Source organism: Zootoca vivipara, chromosome 10, assembly GCF_965207765.1.
Source record: "Zootoca vivipara chromosome 10, rZooViv2.hap1.1, whole genome shotgun sequence".
In the NCBI taxonomy this organism is placed as follows: Eukaryota; Metazoa; Chordata; class Lepidosauria; order Squamata; family Lacertidae; genus Zootoca; species Zootoca vivipara.
This window is the reverse complement of record NC_142593.1, coordinates 3,646,256-3,662,787: the sequence shown is the minus strand read 5'-3', so window position 1 is coordinate 3,662,787 and position 16,532 is coordinate 3,646,256. Positions and strand designations below refer to the sequence as shown.

The 16,532-nt window shown below is 44.7% G+C and overlaps 1 protein-coding gene across 3 annotated transcripts in view; it reads right to left on the bottom strand.

Moving 5' to 3' along the window:
- Positions 1-773: 773 nt before the first annotated feature.
- PCSK5 (proprotein convertase subtilisin/kexin type 5) overlaps positions 774-16,532 on the bottom strand; it is a 226,986-nt gene continuing 211,227 nt past the window's right edge. For all 3 annotated transcript variants that reach the window (XM_060280059.2, XM_035099988.3, XM_088652943.1), the window contains 9 exons: positions 15,438-15,582; positions 12,074-12,291; positions 11,215-11,442; positions 10,513-10,743; positions 9,230-9,407; positions 8,328-8,545; positions 6,604-6,704; positions 4,064-4,250; positions 774-2,789 (listed from right to left, as the gene is read on the bottom strand). In XM_060280059.2, the coding sequence (XP_060136042.2) occupies positions 2,377-2,789; positions 4,064-4,250; positions 6,604-6,704; positions 8,328-8,545; positions 9,230-9,407; positions 10,513-10,743; positions 11,215-11,442; positions 12,074-12,291; positions 15,438-15,582 (1,919 nt within the window). In that variant the 3' untranslated portion in view covers positions 774-2,376. The remainder of the gene's footprint in view (positions 2,790-4,063; positions 4,251-6,603; positions 6,705-8,327; positions 8,546-9,229; positions 9,408-10,512; positions 10,744-11,214; positions 11,443-12,073; positions 12,292-15,437; positions 15,583-16,532) is intronic.

The window sequence follows — 16,532 nt, the reverse complement described above, 5'->3', positions numbered from 1 at the left end:
ACGGTATGCCAATCCTGGTCCGACTGCACTGGCTACCAATTAGTTTCCAGGCCCAATTCAAAGTGCTGGTTTTGACTTAAATGGCTCAAGACCACAATACCTCTTCCCTCCCTGGACCCTGCAATCATCAACAGAGGCACTTCTTCGTGTGGCTCCTCCACAAGAGGCCCAGAGGGCAGCAATACAAGAACAGGCCTTTTCTGCAGTGGCTCCCCATTCGTGGAAGATTTGGCTGGTGCCTACACCTTCAGGTGCCAGGCGAAAATGTTCCTCTTCAGCCAGGCCCTTTGGCTGGTGCAGAATCTCCAAGTATCCCTACTTTCCAGGGGTGTCCCTGATTTAAAGAAGCCATCCTGATTTCTGATTTGATCCTGGAATGTTCTACTTTTCCTTAGACTTAGAATGTCTCTATTTTCATTGGAGAAATGTTGGAGGGTATGGAGTTATCTGACCCCAAGCCATTTGAAGGCAATCCTGTATAGGGAAGGAGTTTTTTTTTCTAAATGTTTAATGTATTATTATGTTTTTTTTAATATGTTGGAAGCTGCCCAGAGTGGCTGGGGCAACCCAGTAGGATGTGTGGGGTATAAAGATTATCTTTATGGAATGGGACATCCCTATTTTCATCAGAGAAATGTTGGAGGGTATGCTGATGCCCGTTTAAATGTGTTTGTGGTTTGTGTTTTAATTTTGTTCTTGTGTTTATTATCTATTTTGTGTTTTTTTATCTTGTATTTTTATGTTGTGAACCACCCAGAGATCTACGAATGAAGGACATTGTACAAATTTAATAAATAAAAATGAACGTTTACACAGAATGGTATTTGCAGTGACTTCCATGAGAAATGCACTTTAATGCATACTAGGAAACATTAAAAAGCTGAGAGACCTAATAAATTTGGTGGTAATATACCCTGAAAATGCAGACTAGAGAGAGATAAATCTATCACAAAATGAATTTCAGTGCAAACTATAATCCACCGCAGCAAGTAATATCATGAAAGCTCATTCCAGTATGGTTAACTATTTAAATATAAATACATCTCTCTTAATAACAGTACATAATTTAACAGATTGGTAAGATATTTGGGGCTAATGGCATGATTAACATACTTGTGCAATCTGTAATTGCTTGATGACTCCCAGATGAATGTATTCTACTTCATCTCAATTAAAAGTGAAATAGCAGGAAGTGACCTGGAAGCTTTGCCTGTGCTGCAGATTAGTGCCACTAGCCATCAAATTAGCAACATGCATGTATGAATTGGAACTTTTGCCTGACCTGTTTCTTTTACATTTATAACATAGCTGGATGAATGGGATGACTTTTGCCACATGTAGAATAACCCCAAAGATAGAACCATAGAGTGACACCCACAAGTAAGGCTTCCCTCCTCTCCTCCACTGCCCCGGAGGGTTGGGGGGGGCCTCCTGGAGCAGACCGGAGGGCTCAGGAAGCAGCAGGAAGGAGAGGAATGGGTGTTCCTGTCATGTCTGTTGGGGCCATATCAAGTCATGGCCACGGTTATGTAGGGGCTGCATTATCTATACCCCAATATTCCCAACAAAACAGTGAAAACAAAGAACACAGGCTATGGGTGGGCAAAGCCGAGCCTTATATTGCATTGGACCATGCATATTTATTGGATGGAATTCGATGTTGTGCTATGTTGAATGTTCCATCTGCACAAGCGTATCAGCTTGCCAGATGGAATGATTCCTCCTTCCCCAATGTTCTGGGTATTCTCCCGACCACGACAGGGAATTTCAGGGGACAATGGGGCACACAGGCAGAGAAGGGAAGGAAGCCTTGTTGGGCACATGGAAGCCTTTGACCAGGGATTCTGCTGCTCGGGTTCTTTAGGTGAAATTCCATTGTGTGTGAATGGGGTTGCCAGTCTGCCAGTTGTATATGGTGCTCTGAACCCTTGTAACTCTTTTTAGCATTGTGTCACACAATATAAGTAGACTAACAGTGGAGTGAATAAAGATATGTCGAACTAAGAAGACACCATGTCATTTTGTTCCATGCTTAGAGTGTTTTGTGTACTAGAAATGTGTCATGAGCCCTATAGACAATATAATATAATAATAAGAGAACAGGAGGAAGCAATTATATTATATCCAAACTATATTTGAAAAATTTCTGCGTGGCTATAGATAGCCATTTAACAAGGTGCTAATTTAGGATAGTATACATATAATTACTTGATAAGCTGAATGCCATCTCCTCCTTCAGAGCAGTAAGGATTCCACATCCACCCACAGTCACATACAATAGTCACAAATATATCTATTGTAAATGGCTGGCTGTACCATTCAGGTGAGATTCTGAGTGTGCAGGAAAGACAAAGTGACACATAATCTAACTAAAGGTTATCTAAAGGAGTAACTTTCATCATCATACTCCAGTTCATCTACTTCATCATCCTCTAGAAGTCCATATTTAAATTTGCGATAGACTGTGCCATCTTGGCCCATATAAACAATATCGTCGTCGTCATCATCATCATCATCTTCATCCCGGTCCTTGTATTCAATAACTTGGTCTTCATAATAACTGGTGCCCTGGTAGTGGTTACTTTTGAGAGAGGAAAGTGCCTTTGCATTATCTCCCAGCTTTTCATATCCACCTTGGTTTACTGGCTTAGGCTTGGCCCGTGATCTTCTCCATATGAAAACAAGAGCTCCAATGGCAAGGAGCAACAAAATGAGTATGGCAACAACCAAAGCTGCAGCTTTGCCTTTCGCTCCCTCTGGCAAGTTTGCGATGCGTAATATACATTCATCTGAAAAACAAAGCCTTCATATATATACACACACACACACACATTTACAAACAAGCACGCATGCATGCATGCATGCATGCACGTTTTTAAAAGTGGAAACAAATTTTAGAATAAGGACTAGCTGGCCCAGCCATGCGTTGCTGTGTCTTAGTCTGTTAAATGGGCCCTCAGACTCCCCCTTCAGACTCCTCCCCCCACCCCCAGCTCATCACTGTGATTGGCCCTACCCTGTCCCGATCCATGACCTTTCCCACCCCCTCCTCCCCCACCCCCACCCAGGGGAGCCCCCACCTCTATTTGGCCTAGTCTGCAAACCTCAACTCGGCCTAGTCTGCAAACCTCAACTCGGCCTAGTCTGCAAAGCCAAGCCAAGCTGATGTGGAGAGGGAAGCTTTCCTACCTGCAGTACCAGTGTAGCCGCCACTAGAGGCCGCTGTTGTGCAAGGTCTCCTGATTCTGGCTTCTATTTCCCAGCATGCACTTTAGGGTGAGTTTTGAGTTCTTGAACATGGGGTTTTGGGGTTTTTACGTGGCCCATGTGTGACATTTGTCTTTGAAAACGGTAAGGGCTTGCTCTCGTAGTCACATTTGACTTTGTGTCCAAATTTGAACACAATCGGTCAAGCGGTTTCGTTGAACATTGGAGACAAATACACATCCCCAGTTTACATTTTTATATATATAGATGAAAAACCTTTTCCATCCAGTTTTGAATTCATCACTAACAGCTGGTTTGTTCATGCACACAAAGATATAAACATGAATTTTTCTCTACACACTCACACAAGGCCACCACTGCCAATACTAGCTTTGGTTACAGTTGTAACCCTGCTTACTTGGGAGTAAGCCCCAATGAAATCAATAGGACTTAATTTTATGTAGATATACCGTAGTTAGGATTGCACAGTTAGTTAGGAACAAATGACACTAGAGAATCTGCAGGTGAATTCCCAATGATAAAACACCAGAGGAAATTTTGAGGTGCATTTGTAGTGTCTGCTGCTAATCCTCTGAGACAAAAGCTTTGTCCCTTAACAAAGAGAACTAGTAGGGCACAGGAGTATTGTGTTATGACGAATCCGTGTAAAAGTTACACCACTAAGGTGGTTAAACTTATGTCTGGGTTTTACCACTGCAGTCTGCTGATTTAATTTCAGACTGCAATTCTTCACAGGACTTGGATACAGGAGGGGGAGGGGGAAGGAAGAGAAGAAGAAGCTACTGTGCACAAGACCATCAAACATTTCCCATCAACCCCTTCTGCTCATTATTACCTCGCATTTTACTGCAGTCACAGCACTCCTGAGTTTGCCCAAGTTCAGAACTCTTACAGCATGGCACACAACGATTTTCATCCAGGTAGAACTCCATGTTAAGATGGCATTCTGTACAGTTGAAGGGGCCAGGTCCCTTACACTGCATGCAAGTCTCATGGCATTTTTCACATCTTGCTGGGTGCTCCTTGAAGTCAGAAACACAGGAAGAAACTTGGACTTTGACTCTATAAGATGAAACCTACCATACAATATGAAACTGTCTGGTCCCAAACAAAAAAGTGTGCATGCACCAGGCCAGGTGGCTTTCCTATATAGCCCTTTTAAAAAAGCCAGAATCCTGCCGATAAAGCTGTTTAGCTAGGAAGGAGGAGCAGGGAGGACTACATCCAGCTAATATTTCACCTTTAAAAAATGTGCATGTGTGTAGTTCTGCCTGTTGCATGGGCTAGGGCAGGCATCCCCAAACTTCGGCCCTCCAGATGTTTTGGACTACAATTCCCATCTTCCCCAACCACTGGTCCTGTTAGCTAGGGATCATGGGAGTTGTAGGCCAAAACATCTGGAGGGCCGCAGTTTGGGGATGCCTGGGCTAGGGAATCATGCACACTGTACTTATTTGTCCAGTTCTTTATCCAATTCCTTATTCCTTGCAACGCCATCTTGGCTGTGAGTCCTGCAAGACCTGCCTTATCTGCCTTTTCCCATCTGGCTTGGAAGAGCAGAGCCCTGACTGACTCCAGCTACAAAGGTGAAGCTGCTGAACAGACACTTGGGTTGGGGTGTTGTTTGGGGTTCTTTTTTGGGGTGGGTGTTGTTGCTGCTGTTTTTTGTATCTTTATTTTAGAACTTGTGATTTATGTGAAATGGTTCAGTTTGGTTGTGTATTTTTTAATGTTTATTGTTTATTACTACCAGGGCCGTCCTTCCCATTGGGCTGACTGGTACGGTGCGCCAGGGGCCGCATCAAGGAGGCACATGGAGCCGCCCGCATCTCCGCCTCACCCCGCTCCTTTCCTGGCAGCGGTGGCTGAAGCGAGGCGGCAGCAGCGGCAGCGGAGCTGCCTCCGTCGAGGGAAACCTGCACTTGGACCTGGGCTACCTTCCGCCCACACTCCTTCAAGTCACAGCGAGCACAGACAGCACTGCCCCACAATGCTCCGCAGCACCTCATTCGCATGCCGCTGCTGCTGTCTCGCTTCAGCCGAGCAGGTGGCAGCCTCCCTGCCTGTCGCGCCGTGCCCTCCGACTGCCCCCTGCGCCTGGGCCTGCCCGGTGGAGCGCAAGGGGCGCTGGAGGGATCATTGTGCCATGGCGCCCAGTACACTTAAGACAGCCCTGATTACTACTTTTGTTACATTGTAGTTTTGTATTTTTTCTTGTTGTAAGCTGCTTTGAGCATGGTTTGAACTGTGACAAGGCAGCATACAAATAAAATTATGTATGTATGTATGTATGTATGTATGTATGTATGTACCTGTGCAGAAGCTTATTTACATGCGTGTGTTGCATGTAGCTGGATCAGGGCCACTGATAACCTTGGGAAGCTGGACCATGGGATCAGGCTAGAGAAAACTGTTCTTATTTGTTATCACAGAATCACAGAGCTGGCAGGGACCCTGCAATGCAGGAATCCTTTTGCCCAACATGGGGCTCAGTCCCATAACCCTGACATTAAGAATCTCACGCTCTACCAACTGATATTTTTTCCAGCATCCTAAAGCAAAGATTTGGCTAGCAAGTTCTGATTGTTAGTGACACAAAGATCTCCTTGTCGTGCTTCTGTCTACCTTAACCATGGTCTTCTCACAGTGGGTTGCAGATAGCCAACCAAGTCATACTCAGATATTTTCCAGGTGACATTATTAGTGAGCATTCATCCTGATTGCTTCAAAGCAATTTTAGCACATTTCCCACTCACTTTCATTATCACAAAAGTCTGATTTTTCTGGGGAAGGTTTGTTGCACAGGACCTCCCAATCCACTATAATTGTGAGACATGAATTTTCTGGGATGTGATTGGACACCCCCCCCCCCGACAGCCTGAGAGCATCCTTAGAGTAGAAAGGAATAAATTTATCTGATTGATATAAACCTGTTCTACCTCCTGAGTATACCAAGTTAGAAAGAGCCCTTTTGCAGGCAGGTCCTGCTTGGGGGATTCTCACTGGCATCTGGTTGGCCACTGTGAGAACAGGATGCTGGACTAGAAGAACCATTGATGCAGCAAGTCATTTTATCTGTATTACAAGTCTGCAGTCTGTTCTTAAATCTAATCTTGCCCTTCCATTAGTTGCTTCATATATGAGAATAAGCAAGTAGGAAAAAATATGACAGCGCAATGGGTGCTGGTAATAATTTGTAACAAGGAGAGAACGGGAAGTTAATCTATGGATCGCTTGGTGAAATGTTTCAGAATCACTAGTTTAATGTAACAATGCCAATGAAGGTGTGTGTGTGTGTGTGTGTGTGTGTGTGTTTCTGTGTGTGTCTGTGTCTGTGTCTGTCTTTCTTTCTTTCTTGGTTGGTGTATGAAGTACCTCTGAGGCTTTGTATTTTCCTAGCAAGCATTCTGAGTTGCAGATTCCAGCAGCGAAATGGTAACTCCATACACAGGATGTGCAGAAGAGTGGTCCTTTCCCTTAAAACAACAAATAAAATCATTTTTAAAAGGTAAGTAATAGAAAATCACCCAACTTGTAGTTCAGTAGTCTTCAGTCTTTGGGGTCCTTTAGGCCAAACAGATAACTGGGAGCTCGTTTCATCTTATTTTGTAAGTTGGTGCTCCTCTTGTAACCCACCTTAGATCAGGCAGCAACACAGTAGTGTGTCCTGACTCACCAGTTGAAGACCAGTGGTTTTTCATTTAATTAACGAAGTAAATAGAGTAAAATAAGCAGGTTGCAGTGTTTGATCCCTAAAAGCTTAAGCTGATTTTGAAACAAAAACCATTCTAGAGGTATCTTGTCTAGGCTTCAGTTAAATCATTCAACTATTACAACTATTACAACTATCATTCAACTATTACAATATCAGTTTCAGACACCCCCCCTCCCCCTCCATAATTACATCTATTTTTGATAGGGGTTATATCATGGCAATGATGTGCCACCAGTGTTAGTAACTCAGTGATGTGGGAGGTTGGACAGGATGCATAAGGGGAACACGACACAGGCAGTTAGTGATTGTGCCGTGTGCCAGCCCGTCCTCCAGCCTGGGGAATTGTGGTTGTCTTATCAGCCAGCCCTTGGGTCTGCAGCTGCAGAATGCCAGGTTAGCTCCGAGAAAGACTCCCCTAATCCATGATCTGATTGTGGGTGAAGAGGCCAGTCTGACCTGTATCACTGAAACCTGGGAGGGTGAGCAGCATCAAGTTGGTCTCACTCAGCTGTACCTGTCTGGGTACTATTATCAGGGTAGGCCTGAGGCCAGGGAGGGGGGAGTTGCTGTGCGCCATAGAAATATCCCCCCTCTCTCCAGGCTCTCTGTCCACTTGCAGGGGAATCTAGTGTGTGTGTTCCTGGCTTTGGGCAATCAGGACACATTAGGGATTCTGCTGCTTTACCACTCATCTCACGGCTCAGCAGTCTCGCTGCCTGAGCTGACAGAGCTGGTCTCAGAGGCAGTGTTGAGGACCCCCAGACTGCTACTTTTGGGGTGCTTCAACTTCCATGCCGACATTGCCGAGGCAACTGGTCCTGGGGTGGCTGAGGACTTAATGGTTGCCACAATGACCATGGGGCTGTCCCAGCATGTCATCGGCCCATGTGACAGGCCACACTCTGAACCTTGTTTTCTTAACTAGGCAGGAAGAGGGTGATCTGAAAGTGGAGGAACTTGACATCAGTCCTTTGTGGTGGTCAGATCACTTCCTGTTGAGATTTAGGCTTTCAGCACCTTTCCCCCTCTGCAGAGGCAGGGGACCTACGAGGGACCTACTAAGATGGTCCACCCTTGGTTGCTGATGGATCCAATGGGTTTCCAGATGGCTCTGGGGAATTTTCTGGTGAAGCCCCACCTGACCTCTGTTGACACTATCATTCCTGAGCTCCCTCTCCTGCTTCGTAGAGCCTGTTAGGTATACCTCAGAGCTTAGGGCGAGGAAACAAGCTGGGAGACATATCAAATGCAAGTGGAAGAAAACTCCAGTCAGATGCAATAGAATACAGGTGAGGGCTCATCATTGAGCCTACCTAGTGGCAGTGAAGGCAGCAAAGAAGGAAAAGAATTTGTGAATGCAGAAGCATATAGGGTGGTATCTTACCACTGCAAGTACGGCAGGTTGGATGGCACCGCTCACAGCTGCCTGCATCACGATCAGCATAGTAATTTTCAGGACAGGAAATGTGACATTCATTTTTGGAGTGCAGCAGGAATAAATCTTTATCGCAGGACAGACAGTCTGTAGATTCTGGTCCCATACACTTCTTGCAACTTTTGTGACACCTCTCACAAGAGCCAGTAGAATTGTTTGCATAGTACCTGAAACAGACAAACAAAGCACACAAGGATTCTAGAGAAGGGTAATGTCTCTTGATTCTCTTTGCATTTTGAAAATCTGAATTGTTAACAGATGCTGGGTGTTTGTGCTTTGTAATAGCCATGAAGTTCTAACAAAACTTCTTCTTCTTGCAAAAGAAAAAGGGAGTGTGTGTTTGGTATTATTGCCACACACCTTGATCATTTTGGCAAGGATGGGTAATAAATTTAGTCTTACTATCTTGGCATTAACTGTTATGCTACAGCCAGCAGTTCTGAAAGAGTTCCAGCTTATAAACTAAACCTTCTTTTCGGGGAGTTGCAACATTAGTAAATATTGATAAAAATATCTTCCCCTTTCCACTTGGGTGTTAATTAGGAACATTAAAGATCATTTAGATTCAGTATGCCAATACATCCTTAGGCTACACTCCTCAATTCTAGGGAAATTATGTTACAGTTTAGCATAGCTCCTATCCAATTTGTTGTTGTTTAGTCATTTAGTCGTGTCCGACTCTTCATGACCCCATGGACCAGAGCACGCCAGGTACCCCTGTCTTCCATTGTCTCCCGCAGTTTGGTCAAACTCATGTTAGTAGCTTTAAGAACACTGTCCAACCATCTCGTCCTCTGTCGTCCCCTTCTCCTATCCAATAGAGCTTTTTAACTTGAGACCTAATGTCTTACCCAGTTGTACAAATTGATACACATCCCTTTTCTTGCTTGTACCAGCCTGGTGGGCAGGACAGGCACTGTCTGCTGTGCTTCCCATGGCAAGTCTCACAAGTCCTGTGGCAAGTGTGGCATTGGCCTTCATCCCTGTCCATATAATATCCATCTGGACAGACTTCAACACAGGTTCCATCTGCAGAGAGAACAGCACCAAATTACAGACAGGCAGCATCCCCGTTTTGCACTGCAATGAGAAACATCAACTCAACTGAGCTTGGGGATGCTGAAAGAGTCTTTCAAAAATCAATTCTTTCTCATTTTCACTTGTAACTCAGAAAAAGGTTATGGAAATCCTATGGCTGAGTTGCCAGGCACTATCACGTGAATGTCAGTGGAAGCTGGTGTTAAGGTGCAAAGAGTAAGTGGTTTGGAAAGGTCAGTTCCCTAGATCAGTGGTTCCCAACAGGTGGTCCGGGGACCCCCAGGGGTCCGCGAGCTATGCCAGAGGGGTCCTCAAGATCCTATTAGAATAAAAAATATATTAAATATATTTCGTATGATAACAGATTTTTTGTTTTGGCCGCTTCCTGCATGAGCAGAGTCTAGCGCAAAATTAGAATTAGATAGAGGCAGTAGTTCTGCTGTATGCCGCAAGGACTACAAGAAACTTGGAGATAAGGCAATGAAAAAGATCCTTCCATTTGCAACCACATATCGGTGTGAGCAAGCATTTTCTTCCATGTGTTTCATGAAAAACAAATATAGGAATCGGCTCGACATGTGGTCGGATTTCAGAGTGAAAGTTTCAAGTTTGGAACCTAATATTTCAGAAATAATGGACTCAAAGGACACATTTAACTCATCTCATTAAGAACTGAAAATTAAAACTAACTGTATACTGATGGAGTACTCTGTTGTAACTGTAAAAAACGCATAAATATAAAATATAAAAAGGCTCTTAATTTGGCTCTCACTTTTTAATTTTAGGATTAGGAATTAATGGGGGTCCTTGTCACAATAGCGGCTCGATGAGGGGTCCTCGAGAAAATTTTGTTGGGAACCCCTGCCCTAGATAAAAATCTACTGGAATATTCCCATCAGCAGAACGTTTGAGACTCTCATGATCTGATCCCGAGCACCTGCCCACTTCGCATGTTTCCCAGTCTCCTTGAATTGATTAGACAGCTCCGTGCAAGTTGCTTACTTTTGTGTTTAAGTGATTTGAGTCATTCACAAAAGAACTTAAATACAGAAGACGACAAAGAAGGATACAACCTTGGGAAAAGGGCAATGCTTACTGAGAAGAAGCGTATCTTGGGGACAGCTGAAACACTGATCTTCGGCAGGGCCTGTACACTCCAAACACTTCCTGTGACAAGGGCTGCATGCTTTGGTGTATCCATCATAGAACTCAGTGCTGGAGCAGCCTTGGGGCATCTCACACAGGCCTGAAGTAGTCATCAACAGACCTTCTGCACAGGTAAGGCAGTCAGTGGAAGAAGAACAGGTCTGACATGTCCTGTCGCAGTCTGAAATGTGATGAATCACAACTCTTTGTTCAAGGCTCTTACAAGTCCCAGGTGGCTATCTGGCTCCTTCTAGTCTATTTATACAATTAATTGTCCATCTCTAGCTTTTCCTATGTCTCTAATTGCAACTATTTCTGCATCCATATCTGTCTTTTCCATGGAATGCATGGTGTACCATTTATTCCCACTGCATTGGGTGGGCACTGTACTGAGACAGGCACCCACAACCAACACAGAATTGACACCAGCTGATAAGATAGGTGGTTGTGGTTTGGGGAAAATAGCTTTAGGGACCAAATTGGACACTACCGGGGGGCAAGCAATCCCCACCTCTGGGGTAAACTTGCACATAAGAAGTATGTGTGTATGTGTGGGGTGGGGTGGGACAAATAAGTCTTTAATTAGTTATTTTGTTGCATCAATACTGATAAAAATGATTTCTGACCTTTGCCTCTGAATTGAAAAACATACCTTTACAGATGTCAGTCTCTTCTTCATAGTAAGTGCCATCTGGACAATTTGAAAAACATTCACCATTGTATAGATAAAAGGAGCAATCGGTGCAGTCATTGGAATCTGGCCCATCACATTTTTTGCAGTCTTTATGGCAGGGGAAACAGCGGTTGGAGTCAGCAAAGAAGTCAGGAGGGCAAGAACGCAAACAATTCCCGTTGTGCAGGTGAAATGGTGGAAGGCACACTTTTGAGAAAGAGGAGAATATATCAGGATATGCAAAAGAATACAAAATATCACAGTGTGCTCTTGAATGTGCTATGAACTCTTCCTTTCCCTTGTTCTACATTTTGTTGGCTGCATTGCAACAAAACAAAAAACCCTTGCCACAGCCATGTCTCAACAAGAGCTCTTCTCTTCCTGCTATTTGCCGCTTAACTCGACAGGCTCACCCATCCCTAATCAGAATACAGCGATTTCCTTTCCGACTATATCAGAGTGGCACAATCCAAAACTCTAGTCATATCTGCATGTTTTTTGTAAAAGTCTTTGCAGTATTAATGTGAGGCACCAAATTTACACAAGCCGCTTGGCTCTTGGGTGGACCCCACATTGATATGCTAGCTAGGAAGAGCTGGCCAGGGAGATTCTAGATCAGAATGTACTGCAAAGTCTACAGGGCAGAAATATGCCAGACCTCAGTAAGCACCAATCTATTTTCCCCGGCACATTTTCCCCATGCTTTTGGTTTTGTCTCAAAACACCAAAATGGAAGAACACAAAACAGCCATTAAACATACCCCCCCCCCCCGCATTTCTAAATAGGCATTCATTTAACGACCTGGGTCAGTGCCATACTGCTGATTTTCTGCAGTACCTTTACATGAGCTCTTGATAATGCATTCCTGACACATCTCAGGGCAATCTCTACAAATGCCATCATCAGCAAAGTGCTTCTCTGAGCAGGCAAGTTTACATTCTGTTTGTTCTAGGAGAAAAGGACTTTCACAGGACAGACATCTGGTGGCATTTCCTTCACACGTATTACAAGGTCTGTCGCACTCTCTGCAGGCCCCATCTATGGTGAAAAAGCCCCTAAAGAAAGAAGCAAAGAATAAAAAAAGATCAAGCAACAGAATATGCTGTAAATAATCAGAGAATTAGAAAAGGCTCTTTGGGGTGAGCTGAAAGCTTTAAGAAAGCGTTCACAGTAGACATGGCTTGTGCACCATATGGCCTTAGATCTTGAGGTGTCAGGTCATCTTCTCTCCAATAATATATTATGCAGCCTGTCAGGGCTGACGGGCTTCCTCTCTTCACACAATCATCATGAGAGTCTCCTGACGGTTTTTATAGCCTTTATTTACAGTATTTACAACCGGTCATTAGCACATAATGATCATTCATCAGAGTCACTCAGTTCAGATCTCTGCTGAGGTCTGTGTTTACCCTTCCAGCAAGCCAGAAAATGGTGAATTCTCCCACTCCTCTCTTCTCTACACACTTCCGGAGAGCTGGCTTAACCCCCCCCCCCATTCTGAACTGGAACTTAACCCTTGTTGGTCCCGTGAGCTCCCTGGCTTTATATCCCTCCCTGTCTGTTCCTCTAGACTGACTTCAATAACTCTCTCCTCCTTCTCCCCCTCGGGCACACCTCCTTCTTCCTCCAACACTAAGTCTCACCCTCCATCTGGGAAACTTGAAACCTCTGGCTCATCCCTGACACAGCCTATGGGACTCTATGACTGCAATCCTATCCACACAAGGCCTGAAGCACAAGGACTTATTTGCAATTGAATGCATAGCTAAAAAAAAGGAAACAGAGGACTCTCCTCACATTATAAAACTCTTTAGTGAACTTTAACTGTTTAACCTGCTGTAGAAATAGTAGTTTGGCATAAGATGTCATTTGGCTATAATTATGCATGTATTGTCTAAACATCAGCTTCTGGGTTAGGTTGGGACATTTCATTATTTATCTATGTTGTTGTTGTTTAGTCGTTTACTCGTGTCCGACTCTTCATGACCCCATGGACCAGAGCACGCCAGGCACTCCTGTCTTCCACTGCCTCCTGCAGTTTGGTCAGACTCATGTTGGTAGCTTCGAGAACACTGTCCAACCATCTCGTCCTCTGTCGTCCCCTTCTCCCTGTTCCCTCCATCTTTCCCAACATCAGGGTCTTTTCCAGGGAGTCTTCTCTTCTCATGAGGTGGCCAAAGTACTGGAGCCTCAGCTTCAAGATCTGTGCTTCCAGTGAGCACTCAGGGCTGATTTCCTTAAGAATGGATAGGTTTGATCTTCTTGCAGTCCATGGGACTCTCAAGAGTCTCCTCTGGCACCAGAATTCAAAAGCATCAATTCTTCGGCGATCAGCCTTCTTTATGGTCCAGCTCTCACTTCCATACATCACTACTGGGAAAACCATAGCTTTAACTATACGGACCTTTGTCAGCAAGGTGATTCTCTGCTTTTTAAGATGCTGTCTAGGTTTGTCATCGCTTTTCTCCCAAGAAGCAGGTGTCTTTTAATTTCATGACTGCTGTCACCATCTGTAGTGATCATGGAACCCAAGAAAGTAAAATCTCTCACTGCCTCCATTTCCTCCCCTTCTACTTGCCAGGAGGTGATGGGACCAGTGGCCATGATCTTAGTTTTTTTTTATGTTGAGCTTCAGACCATATTTTGCACTCTCCTCTTTCACCCTCATTAAAAGGTTCTTTAATTCCTCCGCACTTTCTGCCATCAAGGTTGTGTCATCAGCATATCTGAGGTTGTTGATATTTTTTCCAGCAATCTTAATTCCGGTTTGGGATTCATCCAGTCCAGCCTTTCGCATGATGAATCTATCTATATGTATGCTGAAATAATTGTAATCATCATAATAAACAGTTTTTAATACGCTCCATTGGGAGCGTAACCATTACATTAAAAAACCCCACAACACTGTTGATGTAAAGACTGAGGAAGGAAATGGTTGCTTAACCAGTCCTGGGGTGGACGGCGGTTGTGGCCCATTGCATCAGGTCCTGACCCCTCAGAGCAATGCCAGGCAGGGCAGCCGACAGTTAGAAAATCCCCACGTCAGCCAATGGGAAGGGCAGGCATTTCCGCCAGACCCCATTTGAATTCTGACCAACTGAGCCAGTCCAAGGGGGTGGGGCCTGGGAGCAGACTAGAGTGGAGCAGGCTTCACTCTGACCCACCCCCTGGCTATAAAAAGGCAGTATGTCCCCTCCCCCATCCTTGGGACCACAGTCTACCAAGAGCACACCCTCCCACCCCACCTTCATAATTACACGTTGGGGCTTGTTGTATACAGTGGAACCTCGGTTTATGAACACCTCGGTTTACAAATTTTCGGGTTACGAACGCTGCGGACCCATCTGGAATGGATTAATTTACTTTCCATTACTTTCATTGGGAAAGTTCGCTTCATTTTATGAACGCTTCAGTTTATGAACAGACTTCCGGAACCAATTACACCCATGCTTCGGGTTAAGTACGCTTCAGGTTGAGTACTCCATGGACCCGTCTGGAACGGATTAATCCACTTTCTATTACTTTCAATGGGAAAGTTCGCTTCAGTTTATGAACGCTTCAGTTTATGAACAGACTTCCGGAACCAATTGTGTTCATAAACCGAGGTACCACTGTATTAACATTTCTTCCCTCTAAGGTTATGTGGGTTTGTTGTGCTTCTATAATAGTTGCCGCATTCGTTGCCGGGAAGGAATTTGCCTGAAAACAGATTGGTCCCATTTGCAGGTTTTGCCTTCCCCATAGCAGTAGTCCCAACTTTGGCGGATAAGGCATTGGGTGGAATCCTTAATCTAACATTTCGGGCGGGGGGTGAAGTGGGGCCTCACCCCCACCTCAGAACCACACGGTCACAGGGGTACCTTGTTAGAGGGGTATAGGTGGAAGAGACCTGTGTCTTGCTATGGAACCTGAATCCCATGATTGACCCTGCCATGTGTCAGCCCAGCTGCAGAGTTGGCATCTATGGACTAGGCCTAGCTTCCTGGGGAGGGGTCACTGTGAGTAAAACCGCAATGCATTTCTCAGCACCCCCATTTGCAAATTGGCAATTGTTCTGAAGCATTCAGGTCATTATGCAGCTTTCTAGAACCAGAAGGATGAGATCCATTTTGTGTCACAGAAAATACGAAGGTGAGAACAACATAGAAGTATGTGAAGGAAAACTGCATGTCTGCACAGATTAATATAAATGGAAACGTACTTGGGACACTCCTGCAAGCATTTGCCTTTGTGCAAATAGCGTGGTATGTCTGCATCGGAGTGACACTCACAACGTCTTGTCTTCACATTTCCAAAAGTTCCTCGTGGGCAAGTGTGGATACAAGACTTGCCAAAAAGAAATCTCTCTGAAAATAATGGAACAGGCAAAGCATGTTGTGACAAATTGAAGCACTTTTAAAATGTTTATTTCTGCCCGGCTGGCAAAGAGTTAACCCACCTCCAGCCTGACTGGCATAGAACTCTGATGGGGGCGGGACTGTGCCCGGTTTGAAAGGAGGGAGGGTTGGTTTGGTCAGTTAGGAGGGAGAGGGAGGAAGGTGTGGTGTGATGTTATGTGGTGGCTTGTTAGAAGACAGTGAAGAGGCTAGGAAAACTTAAAGTTAAATGTTTGACTGAGTTTATTTTGTAAAACTGGAACAAAGCTAATTAATAAATGACACGTTAAAGAATCACTTATGTTTTTAACACAATAAAACTTCATCTCTGTTTTTGCCAACAAGAGGTCCGTCTGTATTTTTCCAGCGAGGTACCAGGACTCACAGCCGTGGTGACTCAAGAGAGAGCCAAACTCACCTCAGGCAGGGAGGTGGTGGTTTGTGTCCTGAAGTTACACGGAGGAGGCTTAGAAGGGTAACCTGAGGTGCCAAGAAGTTGCCAGAGTGCCTAGGGCAAACTTCTACAGTGGGGGAATCCAACTGAGGGAGACCCTTTACAGGAGGCTAGAGGTTATTCCTGGGGGACAGCCTAGAGTTTCTTAAGGTACCAGGCCACGTAGGCTGGAAGGCTCTCCTTACTTAGAAACCCATTAGGAAAAGGGGTTTATTTTTGAGGCGGCAGGAGAAGAGGGTGGGTGTTTTCCCCTCTGTATTCCTGTGTCGCAGTGATAGTAAGGTAGAGTGGGACCCGGGTCGTCACATTTTTGGTGGCAGCGTCGTGATCGAAATTCAAAGCTCACGCGCCTAGTTTGGTTTGAGTCTGTCAGGATTTTCCTGTGAGGAAAATGACTCACGTAAGAAAACCCAGAGAGGCAAAAGGAGATGAAAGAACGGAAGGGGCTGAGGGAAGCCCAGGTTCT